Below are 18,646 nucleotides of genomic sequence, written 5' to 3'. Positions count from 1 at the left end.
TGGCCACATGACCCAGAAGCTGTACACCAGCTCCCTCGGCCAATAAAGCGAGATGAGCGCCGCAACCCCAGTCGGCCACGACTGGACCTAATGGTCAGGGGTTCCTTTACCTTTACGCATACTCCTAACTATTTTGTGAATCAAAGTTTGGCCTCATTGAGGGGCAGTCTTTCAATAGGAGTAGGAAAATGAGAGTACCCCTAAACATTTTTTTTAAAGATAAAAAGCACTGGTGGTGACGCCTGGAAGCCATCGCCTCGAGAAGGCTCGGACTAGACGACCCTCGCGGGGGGTGTGTGTGTGTGTGAGGGGGTGGTCGCTTCCAACTCGACGATTCTGAGAGACGCGTCGCCAGCGACCAAGCTCCCTCTCCGCACATCTCCGCGCAATTAAGCGCGGCGCGCGCACCAGGGCGTAGGAGGGCCGCGACGCGGGGCAGCAGCAGCCCCCGCCCTTCCCTCCCTCCTCCCTCGCCCGTCTGGAGGGCGCGAAGGGTGTTTCTCCGTCCCCTCCTCCTCCCTGCATCGCCCATCTGTGGTGGGAGTCTCCTCGCGCTCGCTCCCTGAGCGAGGCAGCGCTTCATGGCCGCGCGCCTGGGCTGAGGGGCCGGGCTTGAAGCGAGAACATCGAGGGACGGGGCGGATCTCTCCGCCGTCGGACACAAAGCGTCGCCGACGCTGCTTTTCGCAAGCCCTGGAGAAGGAGGCGGCGGCGGCGGAGAGGACGGCGACGGCTGCCCCTGGGGTCTCTCTCCGGCCCTTCCTCTCTCTCTCTCTTTCTCCCCCTCCTTGCGTATGAGTCAGGTATTTCCCAGCCCGCCGTCGGCAGCCCAGGCCGCCTCTCCCCGCGCGCTCCATGGAGAAGGCAGCGGCGCAGGGCGGCGGAGGCGACTCCGGAGCAGCCCCGTCCAGCGGCGGCAGTAACAGCAGCAGCCGCAGCAGCAGCCGCCCCACCTCGGCGGGCTCCTCGCCGTCCTCCTCCGCCAGCCGGGGAGGGCTCTCCGGCCGCCAAGGAGCAGCGGCGGCGGCGGCTACACCAGCGGGGAGGCCGGAGGGAGGCAGCAGCAGCAGCCCCAGCTCAGCCGCGGCCAGCCCGGGAGGGAGCGGGGGGCTGGCGGCCGGCAGGACGACGGAGGCGGTGCTCGAGGGCTCTCTCAGCAAGTACACCAACCTCATCCAGGGCTGGCAAAGCAGGTAAGTGTGGGAATAACCTCTTCTCTCAGTCTCATTATTTTTTTTTGGGGGGGGGGTTCAGTGGGTCGACCTACTTCCTCCCCCCCTGTGTCCCCCCCTTCCTATTCCTCAGCCCCACAGGATTTGACCCCTCTTCCCGCCCGCCCTTCTTTCGGCGTCGGCCTCTCCCACACCCGCCCTCTTGGACTCAGAGGTAACTGTGGAAGTTTCCCCCTGTCCTGCGACGGCTTCCCCGTGGGATTCCCCACGGCCGCTTCCCACAGGGCAGCTGTCTATGTCTCCCCCTGCTGGCTGCTCAGGAGGTGTCCAACGCTGTTCCAAGTGTTCCTCAACACCATTTCCCCCACCCCTAATTTACCTGATAGGGACGCGGGTGGCACTGTGGGTTAAACCACAGAGCCTGGGACTTGCCGATCACAAGGTCGGCAGTTCGAATCCCCGCAACGGGGTGAGCTCCCATTGCTCGGTCCCTGCTCCTGCCAACCTAGCAGTTCAAAAGCACGTCAAAGTGCAAGTAGATAAATAGTTACCACTCCGGCGGGAAGGTAAATGGCATTTCCATGCACTGCTCTGGTTCGCCAGAAGCGGCTTAGTCATGCTGGCAACATGACCCGGAAGCTGTATGCCGGCTCATTCGGCCAATAAAGCGAGATGAGCGCCGCAACCCCAGAGTCGGACACGACTGGACCTAATGGTCAGGGGTCCCTTTACTTTTAATTTACCTGATTTTTCTTTCTTTTAGAGGTTGCTCTTCCAGCACGCATTCATATGCCAAATTTGAACTCTCTGGACCTGTTCCATATGCAGGGGATAGCTCAGCCGGTAGAGCACGACACCCTTAATCTCATGGGTCACGGGTTTGAGCCCCATGTTGGGGAAAAGATTTTCTGCGTTGCAGGGGTTGGACTAGATGACTCGAGTGGTCCCTTCCGACTCTACAGTTCTGTGATTCCAGTGGCAATGGGATAATAACAAGATGAGAGCTTGAGAAGCCATGTGTTTGGTAGCACTTGGGAAATTGGCTGTGTAGGCAGCCCAGTGCTGTGTGCCAAAGTTGCAGGTTCGATCCCTGTGTGGGACAGCTGCATATTTCTACATTGCAATGGGTTGAATTATATCAGGCATAGGCAAACTCGGCCCTCCAGATGTTTTGGGGCTACGACTCCCATCGTCCCTAGTTAACAGGACCAGTGGTCAAGGATGATGGGAGTTGTAGTCCCAAAAATATCTGGAGGGCCGAGTTTGCCTATGCCTGAATTCAATTATTCTCAGGATCCCTTCCAACGCCACAATTCTATGCTGCTAGTATGCAGGACTCTGCTTTTTGAAGCTTTCTAGTGCATGCTGAGAATTTAATTTTGCATGTGGCAGTTGTGCATGTGAGCAAGCTTTCCCCAAGGCTACCATGTACCTGGAATATCTAAACTGGCCATGTAAATAGTCTGAAGTACCTGGAATGATTAGGAGCATGAAGACTTAATATTGATCTGTTTTCCTTCTTGGTATGCTTTATTCACCCTGTCATGTTTGTATTCTGGGCTGCTTTGACTGCATGCTTACTAGTGAAATGGAGGTTACGAAACATTAATTCTGAATTATTCAGTGCATCGTTGTGATATTCCTTACTTTTTAGTTAAGATTAGACTGCATTAACTACTTGTTTCACACTCAGGTTGACTAGGGAAAAGAGTAGTGGGTTCTTAACCCTGTCTATACAAGTTTATAGAAGAAAAGGAACTCTTGTTTTTCATGGATTCCCCAATTTGCAGTTTGAAAGCAGAGATTGCGCAGTTGTGTATGCAGTAGAAAACATTTCGGGTTTTTGGTTCCTGTGTTTAATTATCCCATCTCTTCTGGGATAATACACTGTCAAAACGTTTGTCCTGTCACTTTTTCTTTAGAGTTGAAAGCTGCAGTCCTAAACCCAGTTTACCTGGAAGTAAGTAATTGCAATCCTAACCCCAATTGACCTGCAATCGAATTTACTTCTTAGTAGACAAGGTTAGGATTGTGCTATCAACTGTATTTTTATTTTTACTCTTCTAGACTTTTGCATGGTCATGGTTGGATGCTGGCAACTTAAATTTTTTGTTTGATTTTTTTTTTGTCATTTTGACTGACAATAAGCGTTGGACTTGTTCGTATGGTGGTAAGATCAATGGCATTTGTTGTGTGCAAAATGGCGCAATTTCCGCTACAAATGACATATTAGTGGAAAGATGGAAGGAAATATTCAACGTTCCGCAGCACAATCCTATACATACCACTTCTCAGTTGACCCGAGTCCTAGTTCAATAGGGCTTACTCCCAGGTAACTGCATACAGTCTTGCAACACAATATTCTTCTGCCCATTCGCTCCCCACTCCCGGGGGAAAAAACAAAACTTGTTCCGTTTAATACTCACTGGGTGAAGAGAAAAATTCTTGTATTTCATGTGCAAAAAAAGCTAGGGATTGACAGTATTGATTCTTTTGGTTTGCATAACTTCCTGGTGCATTATTAAGAGCAATCTGCCCCTTATAAAGTCACTCTGACCTTTGTGGGCATGCGGGTGGAGACAGCCACTGTGAAGGGGGAAAATGTCTGCCATGTTTTTGCAGCCATCTGTAGGAGAATGTAATGCTGATTGCTGCTTTTTTCTTAATTTATCAGAGCTGAGGTTTCTGTTTTCCTAAGATTGATTATATATATATGTGTGTGTGTGTTTGTGTATGTTTGTGTGTATGTATGTATGTATGTATGTATGTATGTATCTTCCTTTGTTTCAATAGCAAATAACTTTAATAACTGCTGAAAACAGTAAATTTGCAGAAATGTTTACTCGTTTCAGTACAGAATGTATACCCTTGGCTAGCCACTCATTTTGCTGGAGAGGCAACATGAGAAAAGGGGTTATGGTGGCCAAGACTCTGACCCTGCTCCCTGTCTGACCTGCTAGCAAGGCTGGCTGTCATGTATACTCCATGTCTCTTTGATTTTTGAAATGGCAATTTGGGAAAGGGAGGCAGGCAACTCCTTTTAGGAGGCTGGATTTGGTCCAGGAACTACTGGCTGCTGATCTTTATAGTCATTCTTTTCCTTACTGGGAACTGGGGTTTTCTAAGTCAGTGTTTAAATTTCTGATGGGGAACATAGATTCTACACAACGATCTTAAATATAATTCTTTTGAAAAAGCTTGCGAGAACCAATGGTCTTCGATGCGCCTTTTCTGTTTCTTTGCAATTTCCTTTCTGTTACAGACTGGAAGCACCATTTCCTAGCACAATATGGGCATGCTGTTATCTTATGATAACCTGCTTTTCTGCTGTTTCAATCCATTTCCCTGTTAACTTTCATAAATTTACATGGATATCATTCTTTCGGTTTCCTTCCTACCTTGATTCTTTGATCTGTTTGGTTGGTAGATAACAGGTTTGTTTGTTTTTGTAATAGCTAAGTAGTGTCTATCTAAAGTTAAGATAACATCATCCCAGTGTGTATTACTTTAGAGCACTGTTTCCCAATGTTGGGTCTCCACCTGTTTTTCGACTACAGCTCCCATCATCCCTAGCTAGCAAGACCAGTGGTCAGGGATGATGGGGATTGTAGTCTGAAAACAGCTGGAGACTCAAGGTTGGGAAACACTGCTTTAGAGTTATACCGTACTTTATGATTTGCTGATTTTTTGAGTTTGAAGAAATTAGTGGAGTTGCTCAGCCTTGAATATTCACCATCCTGTATAATTGGGTGATATCTACACACCTGGCTGCCTCACTGTCTACTGCTGACTCAACACAAACCCACCTGTTCTGGTTTGAATGTAGATCCTAGCAGAGTGTCCTGTTTGTGGACACTGACATTTTGTCCCTACACACACACTGTTTCTTAAGCAGTTAAGGATCTAACGTTGTTGTTATTATTTTTATGACTATTAAGTCCTGTTGGAACCTTTTGTGTTGAGCTGTGTTAAAAGGTCCCCCCATCCAAAATAAAAAAATCAAGTTGAAAATGTTCCCTATTAAATGCATAGGGACATCCCTGAATAACATGGAACACTTCTGTTGCTGCTATTCATTAGATTTCTTATCTGCCCTTCATCACAAGGTCCCAGGGAGGGTTACAGCAATCTAAAAATGTAATATTAAAAACAGTTGAAACAGATTACAACCAAGAGAGCTGAGTAGGTCCTAACCTATATATCTGAGGTGTCAAACCACAGAGTAAATATGTGCATACAATAAAAACTACATTAAGTAGGTGACAGATGCGCACCTCCGGGGATGCCACGAAGAGGCCTCTCCTGGGCTCTCTGCTGTTCTTAACACCGAAGAAGGGAAGGAGGCAAGATTTCAGATATTTGGGTCTGATGTATTGAATACAATAGTTCAGATTAATGTTTTGTAACCTCCATTTCACTAGTAAGCATGCAGTTAAAACAGCCCAGAATACAAACATAGGGTGATTAAAGCATACCAAGAAGGAAAACAGATCAATATTAAGTCTTCAGGATATGCTCCTAATCATTCCAGGTATTTCAGACTTTACACGGCTAGTTTAGATATCCCAAGGTACATGGTGGCCAATTTGAGCCCCTTGAACTGGGCCTGGGAATGAACCCAAAACCAGGGCAGCTGTTTTAAAATAGGGGTTATACAAGTTCTAAATGGAACCCCCGCCATTGATCTGGCTGCTGCATTTTGGACCTGTTTAAGCTTTCAAGCCAACCTCAAAGGCATCCCCAAGTAGAATGTGTTACCAGAACATGGGACACAGCGGTCAAATCACTTCTGTCTGAAAGGGACTGTAGTTGGCAAACCAGCATAGCTGGAAGTAGGCACCCCATTTGCCTGAGACTCTAATGAAATGTTGGATCCAGGAATTCCCTGCTTTATAATGTAGTCCTAACTGCATTTGCTCAGAGGTAAGTCCTGATGAATTCAATGGAGCTTACGCTCAGGTCATTGGGGTTGGGACTGCTGCCTGAGTTAGACAAGGCTTCCCTTTACAAAAGCCATGCTGGTTCTTTTTGGTAAGGCTTGTTCTACACTCAAGCACACGTTTGTTTCGCCCTTCTATCCCCTTGCTGATCATTCATTGACCAGGTCAGAAGAAGTTACAGGTTTGCAATTTCTTGGTATCTTTAACCACTTTCTAATCTAGTTGTATGGTAAAGAGGCTGATTTGAGAGAATACTTTTCCTCTTTTGCCCCACTCGCCAGAGGGGATATCCAGATTCAGCTGTTCCTGGTCTGGATATCATGTAGATTACTCACAGCTGCATATATCTTTTGTGAGGGCTCCCAGATGCTTGTTAGAATTTGGTGTGGGGAGGAGAGAAGTTGCAGTTTGTAGTCCCACGCCCTATTGCATCCTCCCCTGTCCTGGACAGGCTGCCTGCTGCTGACCTCCAAGCTGGTGACACATGTCCTTCCTCAAGACTTGTGCTTCTATAACTAGGAAAATTAAAGACCTCCCTTGTATGAATTCTAACCTGTACTAGCTGAGGTCCTACAGCTGAGTCTTAAGTATATCCACTTGGGCTGGGTGATATATCGATATATTGTCCAAAACCAGTTTGAAGTCCATATTGTGGATACCAGTTTCATAATGTTTGACCTGGCAATATATCGTGAATCATGATGTGTATTAGAGCTGGGCGATACATCATCCAAAACCAGTTTGAAGTCTATATTGTGATATCTGTTTCATAATTTTTGACCTGGCAATATATTGTGACTCATTGTGTGTGTGCGCACTTATGCAAAAATCACAGTGTAGGAAAAGCTGTGAAGCCAGCCAGTGCTTCTACATGGCGCCATCCTTATTTCAGACATTGTGGTACATCGATGTATCGCGATGCTTAGCTGGGGATATTCAGTGTTAGAAACTGAGATATGAAAGCTGGGAGCTAAATGGCACCTTAAACCTAGGTTATGGGTGCGGTGCAACAATGGAACGTCTAGGTGCACTTTTTTATAACAAGAATACAAAGCTGAAAATGAATGAACTGCAGCTAAAATCGTAACATTCATTTTTCACATGGTCTAGACTCTAGTCCTCCTCTGAAGACTGCAAAAAACAAAGCCATACTTTCTAAGGGGGTCTCTTCTTCAGTCTTCAGAGAGTAGCTGGAAGTGGGGAGGCAGACAAAGGTCCTTTCCTTCCACTCTGCTGTTTTAATCTGAAATCTTAGGTGCAGCACTTCTCCCAGACCTCAGAAACTGCTCGCACTAGTGAAATTCCTTGTCGCAAAACGACAAGGAGTGTGGTGGAGTCTCCTTCTTTGGAGGTCTTTAAGCAGAGGCTTGACAACCATATGTCAGGAGTGCTCTGATGGTGTTTCCTGCTTGGCAGGGGGTTGGACTCGATAGCCCTTGTGGTCTCTTCCAACTCTATGATTCTATGAAAACGCTCCTAGAACAATGGGAGTTTCAAACGTTGGTGATATATCTCAGTGTTGAAAAATAGATATTGCCCAGCCCTGATATCCACTGAGCCATTGTGTTTCTCAGTTGGGTTCCTGACTTTTCCCAATATGCTTGGCTTAAAAAGCCGCTTTTGAAACTTGGGGAAATGTCAAATGTTGCTTATGAAGCAGAGGGGTGGTGGTGGTTGTTAGGTCTCCTGAAGGAGATGTTGCGACCGTCTGTGGTAATTGTTTATTGGCATCAACCCAGCATCCTGCTGTTAGCTTGTAGGCCCATATCTGAGTGAATAGTTTAGCTCCATTGGCATACAGCTTGGTGGGAACTGATGTGTAAAATGGCACTGCACTATAGCCACATTTGCTTCCTTCAAGATCTGTGATATTTTCGAAAACGTGATTCTTTTGCAGTAGAATAGAGTGCACTGTAATTATTTTTTAAAAGTAAACCTGGTAGGTCCATAATTTGTGGCACAATCCACCCTGGGCTTCTTTAGTAAGAAGAGACAGATATAAATTGGATAAACAAAATAATAAATGAATAATCTAGTCAAAGACAGGCACTTTTAGGTCTCGTTAATTTCAGTGCGAGATGTTTGAAGCACGTGACTGTTGTTTATTGGCTGTATTCAGTTGTCATCCCCTCAGTTTCTAATGTATTCAGAATTTGCTTCTTGCTACAAGTCTGGTTATAAATTATCAGTTAAGTTTAAAAAATGAGCAGTTCCCTAGGGCACATGCTCTATACAAATTAACCACTGTTGTTGTGATGCATTAACTGTTTGCCACACTGCAGGAATTAAAACGTCTGTGCAGAATATCAGTCCGCTTTTTTTGAGTCTGTGAGCCAGCTAAGCAGAAATGGAATTAATGGAATATACCAATTTAAGTAGAACCCTTTCAGAACATGATTGCTCTAATCCAGGATTTCCCAACCTTGGGTCTCCAGCTGTTTTTAGACTACAGCTCCCATTGTCCCTGACCACTGGTCGTGCTCGCTAGGGATGATGGGAGTTGTAGTTTGAGAAATGTGGCAACGTTTCTCAGACTTGTGTCTCCAGCTGTTTTTGGACTACAGTTCCCATCATCCCTGACCACTGGTCCTGCTAGCTAGGGATGATGGGAGTTGTAGTCCAAAACTAGCTGGAGACCCAAGTTTGGAAAACCCAGCTTCCGATCCCTAAAACCTCTGTTATGAGAAGCTTTTTTCAATACCACACCAATCACCATGGTGTGTGTGTGATACATTAAAATACTAGGCAGCTAGTAAAATTATTAGCATTAGCATTTTAATCGCCGCTTTTGATGTTCAGTCGTTTTATTTGTATACCACTTTTCTAAAGTTAAAACCATGCTCAAGGGTGTTTACGACCTATATAAAAGAATTACATAACTACAAACATAACAAAAAGCAGCCATAAACAATAAACAAAGCATCGAAAAGTACGCAACCAAATCAAACGATTTCCACATAAATCATAAGATCCAAAGGCATTCTTAGTTTATAATTTAATCCCCACTCCCAGTCTGTTAATAAATAACCTCAGCAAGAGGTTAAAAAAAAATCTGTTCTGTTTGTATCAATAACGATATGGAACAGCTTGATGTATTCTGGCTTTACACTTTAGGTGAAGGCTGTCAGCTAATTAAAACGCTCTCCACACCTCCTCATATCTGTGTTGCATAATATGAGCTGGTACAATAGTTTTGTGTCAAATACACTCTTCATGTCCCTGGGTGTTTGTATTCCATAGGCACTGTGGAGATTTAATATATTATCTCACACAGAGCTTGCTTTAATTCAGTTAATGTAGAATGAAGTATATTAATGCTTGTCGTTTTACTTTTGTCCTTGCCTTAGTAAAATGTCTTAGACTTCTACTATCTCAAATCATTTCTGTCACAGATAAGTTATATTAAAATACGTGTGGAGTAGTAATTCCTGCTTTGTTACTCTTTCAAAGAAGTAACTTTTCAAGATTTATATCTCTGATTTATAGTTCTTTGATTACAAAGAGCTCTTAATTTCCCCCCCTGGTACATAAAGCCAACTGTGAACTGAGAGATTTTGGAACCGGGACTGAAACTGCAGTCCCATATACACTGACCTCAGAGTAAGCAACCATTAAATTCCCTAGGGCTCATTCCTGAACCCAATATGCATAGGATTCACTGTGAATCAATTCAATGAGCAAACTAATATAATGTGAATGTTGCCTGATATTAGACAGTACATAGTGCTGCGCCTGGCCTGAAACACCTGTGTGCTCCATCTTCAAGCGGAGGTCTTTGCCAGATTCTTTCAAGATTGAAATTCTTCCACCTTTTGCATCTCTCTGTCCATTTCTTAACTGCAGTCTGTGACAACAACAAAAGTAATTCCAGAACAAATCCCTCATTTCTCTTCGAAAAGCCGTTTTAACTTCACAATACCTTGGAAGTCGAACAGAATCTATTCTGCAAGTGTGTTCGACTTCCAAAACGTTCAGAAATGAAAGCACAGCTTCTGATTGGCTGCAGGAAGCTGCTGCAGCCAATTGGAAGCCCCGTCGGACGTTTGGGTTCCAAAGAACATTCACAAACCGGAACAGTCACTTCTGAGTTTGCGGCATTCAGGAGCCAAAAGTCCAGGTACCAAGACGTTTGGGATCCAAGGTGCGACTGTATGTGCAGGAAGCTCCTGCAGCCAATCAGAAGCTGCACCTTGTTTTTCAAACAGTTCCGGGAGTCGAACGGACTCCCAGAACGGATTAAGTTCAACAACCAAGGTACCACTGTATGTCGGGACGTGGGTGGCGCTGTGGGTTAAACCACAGAGCCTAGGACTTGCCAATCAGAACGTCGGCGGTTCGAATCCCCGCGACAGGGTGAGCTCCCGTTACTCGGTCCCTGCCAACCTAGCAGTTCGAAAGCACGCCAACCTAGCAGTTCGAAAGCACGCCAAAGTGCAAGTAGATAAATAGGTACCGCTCCGGCGGGAAGGTAAACAGCGTTTCCGTGTGCTGCTCTGGTTTGCCAGAACCGGCTTAGTCATGCTGGCCACATGACCCGGAAGCTGTACGCCAGCTCCCAGGGCCAATAAAGCGAGATGAGCGCCGCAACCCAGAGTCGGCTATGACTGGACCTAATGGTCAGGGGTCCCTTTACATTTACCTTTACCACTGTATATCACCCAGGCCTGGTAGGTAGGCAATCTTAAGTGGCCTGATGGTCTGAACGAAAGCCGAAAAATGAGAGTAATTTAACAATCTGATTTCAAATGTCTCCTCCCTAGTTCCTGGTTGCTTGGATGTGATCCTTTCTTGCTGCAGGAGACCACATAAATGGTAGTTTGCAAGCCTCCTTGAGGAGTAACCAGATTTGAAGTAACTGCATCAAATTGGATGATCCTGCAGCTACAGTGAGGCTGGAGATATTTTTTGGGGTAGGCAAATGAAAGCTTAGCAAACGGATGAAGAAATATGTACATTTTTATTCTTAATATAAGAGTTTCCCACATATCAGCGAGAGGCTGAGGAATTGGTTTAGAAACCTATCAGCTCCTTTTCTCTGTGTTTTATTCCAGAGGCTGTTGATGCGCAGCCTCAGCTCTTTGCAGCTTGTTTCCCATTCTCTAAAGAGAACAATGGCACGTGTTATGAGATTAAACCCAACAGATATGAGGTGCTTGGATATTAAAAGATGTTGAATCTTGTCACTAACGCTAACTTAAACCAAGCTCATCCGCTCTGCCTGCTACAGGTCAAAGAAGCAGCACTTAGCCTATGTCAGCAAAACGATAACAGTGGTTGTTTTTTTGGAAGGTGAATGAATAATTAAACGAAATAAGGATTCCTGAATTTAAGGTGGATTCATTTTTATCAAACGGGAGTGGTACAAAGAGGCAGCAGTGCTGGTTTGAAAGATATGAGCTCTAGAGTTCTCTATGCCTTATAGTCCCTTATTTATTCAGTTGCATATGCACAACAGCATTGGTGTGCATGGTCTGATAGATGAGCTTGCCATCTAAGATGGACAATGGGAAAACCGACAGGGGAAGGAGTTCTAAAACTTAGGTAACTTGCTGTTAATTATCTCTACAAGTTGCACCCCCCCCGATCAACAGTCTCCCTACCTGAGCTAGCAAAGGGGGTCCCAGGGATGGTTTTAGTGTCCCCCCGGCTTAGTTGTTCAGTGGGACTTCAGCATCCATTCCAAGGCCTCCTTGTCTGCCGTGGTTCAGGATTTCATAACCCATATGACAACTGTTGTCTTGTCTCTGTTAATATCTGCTTCCGTCCATGTGGCAGGATGTACTCTGGGTTTATTTTTCTGCAAAGGATGATGGTGATTGGGATATTGGGGGGCGGGGTTTGAAATATCTGTTACCTTGGACAGTTAGTTTCCTGAAAGGATTTAGGACATTTATTAATGTACATGGTTGGAGGACCAGTTAGGTGCAGTGGTTAAGAGTGGTGGACTCGTAATCTGGTGAACCAGGTTTGATTCCCCGCTCCTCCACATGCAGCTGCTGGTTGACCTTGGGCTAGTCACACTTCTCTGAAGTCTCTTAGCCTCACTCACCTCACAGAGTGTTTGTTGTAGGGGAGGAAGGGAAAGGAGAATGTTAGCCGCTTTGAGACTCCTTCGGGTAGTGATAAAGTGGGATATCAAATCCAAACTCCTCCTCCTCCTCTTCTTCTTCTTCTTTTGATAGACTTAACCACAGTGTCCTTCTGTAACTAACTAACTAACTAACTAACTAACTAACTAACTAACTGGGGCCTCTTATCAGGAATGGGACTTGGAGGTACTGTTCTGTGGCAGTTCTGGACTTACCTGGTGGGTAGGTATCAGAGGGTATTGCTGGGGGATTGTTGCTCAACACACCATGGCCCTTCTGCTTTTGGGATTTTACACCTCACCCAGGGATGCTTAACACATCCACATGAAAGTGCTGAGGGAGGTATCTTGTGGATTTGGAGTTGAGTGTCAACAATATTCAGATTCAGTTGTTGTATGCCTTTTCATGCTGCTGTTTTAGTTTTTTAATTGATTTGTTATGCTTTGCGGTTCAACTTGGAATTTGCCTTGGGGACCTGAATTTTTGTAAAATAAATATTTTGTAAAAAAAGACAAAAAAAAAAAAAAGACTTTTTGCATAGAACTTTTTAAGGGCTGCTTTCCAATACTGTTGCAGAAGAAATAAGGAACGTTGTTAATCTAAAACCAAGATAACCACAACACCCGCAATAAACTCTTCCCATTAAGGAAGGTTGGTATTCTTTGTACGGCATGATCCTGCTACTTGCCATATTGGATCTTCTTCCTTGATCTGTCTTCATTTAGCATCTTAATATATGGACGTGCTGGTTTTCTTGAGCACTTCCATACATGGCAGCAATGACTTGGACCAATTATGGCAATGTGGTCAACTCTACTGTCACACAGTTCAGCAACTGGTGTTAGAAAGAGCTCAGGGACTCATTAGTTTTTTTATGGTGCGGTTTTATAGCAAGATAATATGGGTCTGAGTTGGCATTGGCTTTTAATTTTCCAGTTAGAAGCTGTGACTAAATCAGGCTATGACATTAGGCAAGTGTGGGAGGTGCCACAGATGGTTTCCTGCTTAAATATAAAACACTGAGCCTGGGACTGGTCCCAACTGTGTCTCGGGAGGGTGCCTTCAAAGTGAGCAGCAAAACCAGTTGGCTGAGGCTAAATATAAAGCCAGCACTGTGAAAAGCTGGTTGGGGAAGAATGCAGTTGCATTGCAGACAATGGCTTTGTTGTGCAATAGATTGGCAGTCAGGTGGTTTTTATTTAATGGGCTCCAGATCTCTCTTACCCAGAAAAATTGTCTCTTGTAGAGAGATCTCACTTTCCCAGCACAGAAATAACCATGAGTTGTTGATACTAGGAAAAAAAGTGCCACTACAGTGGACGTGCTGGTTGTGAATGTGATCCATGCAGGATGCGCACGCGTGGGTTGTGATTCGGCACTTCTGCACATGCGCAAAGTGCGATTTAGCACTTCTGTGCATGTGCGACCTCCAAAACCTGGAAGTAACCCGTTCCGGTACTTCCGGGTTTCGGAGCGTCCATAACCTGAAAAAACGCAACCTGAAGCATCTGTAACCCGATGTATGACTGTATTCCCTTAGCTCAGGGGTTGGCAACCTAAGGCCCATGGGCCGCAAGCAGCTCATGGGGGTTGTTTAACTGGCCCATGAGCTGCCCCTGAACCAAGCTGCCTGCTTGGCGAGTCCCCGTGCCCTGTGCTAAACCAGTGCGGCGCGGGGACTCGCTACTGCGGTGCCAAAAATAGAATCTGTGCAGACGTAGATGCCGGAAATCGCGGGCGCCTTCGCTCACACACACCTGCGATCTGGCCCACGGAGGGAACTCCACTGGAGTGAACCAGCCCAGGCGAGGTCAACCTTGCCGACCCCTGCCTTAGCTAATTCTTCCTCTCTGTTTGGGAGGCAAATGCTGCATGAAATACGGCTGAACAAAAAAATAATGAGTACCCATTGGCCAGTACCTGTGTAGTCACCAATGACAAGCTGCTTTCCCACCTATATCATTAAAAAAGAAATCCACCAGTGAACACCTTATCTGCAATATATAATGCACAGGCAGTTCATTTCCACTGCAGTGTTAGAAATTAGCCAGATGCCAGGCACATTTTGCACCTGGCTTAAGACCACTTTTCACCAAGTGAAGATTCCTGGGTGCTGGGATGGCCCCTGACATCTCCACCATCTGGAAGTGCATGCCTAGAGATCATTGGATCTGGACTGTTTTCACACACTAATGCCACATCCTGTAGAATTATATCAGTTATATTTTATCTGTAAATTTGGAATGGATTTCTGGAACCAAATTGCTTTTTCTGTGCAGCCTGATCAGGAGCAGTCACCATTAAGAAAAAGAGCTTGGAATCGGCCAATATATATGTGGACTGTCCTTGGATCAAGTGACTTTTCTTCAAGTTCTCAAAGCTCTTAACCTAGCTCAAGGTTGTCATCTGAACAAAGACAGATGTCTAATCAATCAGTTTGACATTTGAAAAACAAGACTTTAGAGCCGTCTTGTCCCCAAAATGGCAACCAGGCATTCCGTTTTGGTGATTGTAACTTTGGTTTTGAGAGGGTGGCGCTGTGGACTAAACTACTGAGCCTAGGGCTTGCTGATCGGAAGGTCAGCGGTTCGAATCCCTGTGATGGGGTGAGCTCCCTTTGCTCGGTCCCAGTTCCTGCCAACCTAGCAGTTCAAAAGCATGCCAGTGCAAGTAGATAAATAGGTATCACTGTGGCAGGAAGGTAAATGGTGTTTCCGTGCACTGCTCTGGTTTCACCAGAAGCGGCTTAGTCATGCTGGCCGCATGACCCAGAAAAACTGTCTGCGGACAAATGTCGGCTCCCTCGGCCAGTAAAGCAAGATGAGCGCCGCAACCCCAGAGTCGTTAATGACTGGACTTAACTGTCAGGGGTCCTTTACCTTTTAACTTGGTTTAAGGAGCCATTTGGCGCCTAGCTGATATATATGAGTTTCAGACACTGCTATAACACAACAGTAAAGCTTTTCTTTCCTTTTCTTTCTCCAGCTGCAGGAGATGTGAGGAATCAAATCTTTTGATGTAATCAACTGACTGGGTGTGGGTTGGCCAGCTGAAACTAATAAGCCCAGTGAATTGTGAAATAATTGGTTGTTCAGGTTGAGGATTATGATTCCGTGTCAGCTTTGAAGCCGCAGGGTGCTTCTAGGTCTAAGAATGCCTTTTCAGTTTGCAGCGGTGGTTCTGAAACTACATATTTCTCACCAGCTCTACCAGATGCTAATGGCCTCGTCTATCAGGTCTTGGTTGCAACGGTCTGGCAAGAGTGTTGGTGACTCTCCAAGGTCTCATGCTTGGAGGTCTTCCCCGTCATCTTCTACCTTTATCCTTTTAATCGGACATGCCAGGGTTTAAACATGGGACCTTCTAACCACAAAGGATGCGCTCTAACCTTCAGTAGAGCTATGATACCTCAAACTGCAACTCCTGGGGCTGGTATTTGAAAGAATTGAAGATTAGTGATTCCTCGCAGGATTGGGACACTGGGAACACATAATTCCCATGCGCTTGGTGCCAAGTTGGCTGCACTTAGGAGCTTCTGATCAGGTGTTGCCAAGTTCATTCCTGAATGAAGCAGATCCCAGTGGCACTTGTATTCAGTCCTAAACTTAAAAATACTTCAGTGAACAACTGGCAGCCCTCCTTAAGGATCCTGGCTTCTTCTTATTTATTTTTTTTGAAGCTGTTTCTTTACCTGTCACACACACCTGATGTCATATGATGTCATCTGTTTGGGACAGGTGGGTGTGGCTTGTGGGAAATGGCTGGGCGTCATGTGGCCCAGAGGGTGGAGCTTTCCCACTACACCATGTTGGCTTCTCAGTGGTTTTGTTTCTGTGTTTATTGTTTGCTCAGCCGCTTTATAAAATGTTTATATGCATTTTATTGCGACACACAGCACTCTGACTTTAGCTTCTTTAAATTCAGTGGATGCGCATAAGCCTGTTCATGTATTTATTTATTGCAAATAGCCTTGGGGACCATGTGTCTATGGATATTAATGCTTTTCCTTCGTAACATTGCAGATTTGCTGGTGTCTGGCAGTGATTCTTGCTGAGGGCTGAGGGTTGCTAAAGTGAAGGGTGAACCATGAAGGTCTGGGGGAAACCAACATGACTTTAGTATAGAACTCTGCTGACTGAGGATATTTTAAATTAATCTATATCATATTCACATTCACAATGACAGTTGACCTCTTGGAAATGCAAGTGCCAAAAGTTTCAGTAGTTCACCCTGAAAGTGCAGTTTCCTAGCAGTTTGTGTATTAAAATCAAATTAATGGGTCTTAAGCTGTATGTGTATTTAATATGCAGTAAATCAGTTAATGTGGTGTTTTCCAACGCGAGGCAAACTTTATATGAAGTCATCAGCACAAAGTTTTCTGCAAGCTGCTGTATTAATAAAGATTAAAGGGATAGCTCATTGAACAGCACGGGTCCTATGGACTTCTGTCCTGGAGTATGTCTCTGTTTATGCATATCTAAAGACCAAAGTTCAGTAAGAAGGAATGTACACAGGTTGGTAGTCTGTGGTGGTTAGCAGAGAGTGCAGTTTTCTGCTTCTCCTATACTGTGGATCATATGTACATGACAGTGTTTGCAAACTGGTTCTGTTTGCACTAAGGGCAACTCCCCATTTATGTGGGGGTTGCATTCACGTCAGTGGGATGTGCATAAGACCATCCTGCTCCCCCCTTCCCCCTTGCAGGACCAGAAACAGTGTTCGCGTGCTGATCGCATGCAAATGAGGAGTTTTATATGGGAGAACTAACCTATTTTATAGGCCCAGTTCCTTTGCAATGCTAAACTGTGGTTTAGTGCTACATGGACGAGCCTCAAACAGTCCAAAGAAAGTTGTTGGGCTTGCATACTCGCTTCTACTCTTATTGCTGAATTCAATTAAACTTTAAAACAATCTCTGCCTAGCATCGTACATGAATCGGGCATCTTGCTTTAAAACAAGTTCTGGTGAGTTTCGTGCTAAGCCACACCATGCGCTATGAAGCTGCTTTATCAAACTACCCAGTGTTTGTCTTAAGCCAGGATTCCTGGTTCGTGTGGTGCACAAAGCACTTCAGCAGAAGTCCTTCTTCCGACCACAGAGAGGAGAGGGTCATGGTGCTTTCCTCAAGCTAATTGAGGCTCATCCTCATGGTGCTAAGCATCACTTGCCAACATGACCCTTGTGCCCATAGCAGAGGCATGTGAACTTGGCCCTGTCAGATCCAAATCTGTCTGCCATATACTGAGTCACACTGCCCAGGCTTATCAAATTAACGGTACTGTTCTGTTGGAGAGTATAGTGGCTGTCTGTTTTAGGTGTGCATGGGGCCTAGTGGCTGGAGGGTACATAATCCCCATGTGGGGTTATTTTATGGGGATTACATGCACACCACCAACAATAATACTACTCAACTTGGTTCCTATCAGGTTTGCTAAACTAAGGGCTACCAGACTTCATTTTGCTTTCTGACTTATCAAGGGACCCATGAGTTCTGATCAGACCTACAAATCAATCCTAATAGGTGTTGGTTCCTTATATTTTCACAGGAGGAACGGCAGTTTCTTCTGCGTTCCCCCCGCTACTTAACATCTATCTTGAAGAGGAGTTTCAGGGAACCTGAAAGCTTGCTCACTACTTTGAGATAGTTTGGTTAGTGCTGATAAAGGTGCTATATCTCCTGTTAACTTCTGTAAGCAGATAGTCAGCTATCAATCTATTTGGGCCATCTGATATTCTCATAATGCCAAACATTGTGATCAATAAGTTCCAGCAAGCTTTGGACTTGCCCCAAAGGAGGAGATAGAAAGCTTCCATTCTCCATTTGCTCCTATCAGGAAACTGCAGTTCATTCCAAACTTTAAAGGCGATTGCTTTCAACAAACTTGGATCAAATGCATGCTTCCAGATCCTGGTTTGTTAACTAACCTCAGTTGGAATAAACCAAGTTTTGATGTAAGGACTGCAATTTATTCAGAACAAAAATGGAGAGCCCTGAATTTTGTGTGTGTAGGAGGAGGAGGAGAATGCCTGAGCTCAGTGCTCATAGCGGCTCATTCTTGTAAAGCCGAGCTACGCTGCTGCGACATGCCCATTTCTTAGCAATAAGCTGCTGAAGGATTTTATTATTAAAATAAGCTCTAGGAGAGTTTTACGTTACTAAGGCGGCCAGAACCAAACGACCCATTTATTAATTTATTTACGCATTTCTGTAAACCAAGTTTATCTCTCTGGGACTGATTGCAGTATGCATGTTTCTCCACGCCCCCAGCAAAGTCTGGTTTGCAAGATAATGCGCAAGCATGGAAAATGTATTTGGGCCTGTTATTTGAACTGCAATGAAGAAAGGGCACGAACCTTATATGATAATAGTGTTCAAAATTCATGCTGGGGTTGGTTTGTTCTCCAGATTAAGAAGCTTAATTGAAGGGGATGTGGACACTACGCG

The 18,646-nt window shown here is 45.1% G+C and overlaps 1 protein-coding gene across 5 annotated transcripts in view; it reads left to right on the top strand.

Moving 5' to 3' along the window:
• The first annotated feature begins 520 nt into the window (after positions 1–520).
• Positions 521–18,646, top strand: part of OSBPL10 (oxysterol binding protein like 10) — an 86,271-nt gene continuing 68,145 nt past the window's right edge. For 2 of the 5 annotated variants that reach the window (XM_028750000.2, XM_028749997.2), the window contains exon 1: positions 524–1,193. In XM_028750000.2, coding sequence (XP_028605833.2) covers positions 856–1,193 — 338 coding nt within the window. In that variant the 5' untranslated portion in view covers positions 524–855. Of the gene's footprint in view, positions 1,194–18,646 lie in introns of all 5 variants that reach the window. The other 3 variants (XR_003709090.2, XM_077916342.1, XM_028749999.2) reach the window with 3 other exon arrangements.

Source organism: Podarcis muralis, chromosome 12 (genome assembly GCF_964188315.1).
Source record: "Podarcis muralis chromosome 12, rPodMur119.hap1.1, whole genome shotgun sequence".
NCBI classification, from domain to species: domain Eukaryota; kingdom Metazoa; phylum Chordata; class Lepidosauria; order Squamata; family Lacertidae; genus Podarcis; species Podarcis muralis.
This window is presented reverse-complemented; position numbering and strand designations above follow the sequence as displayed.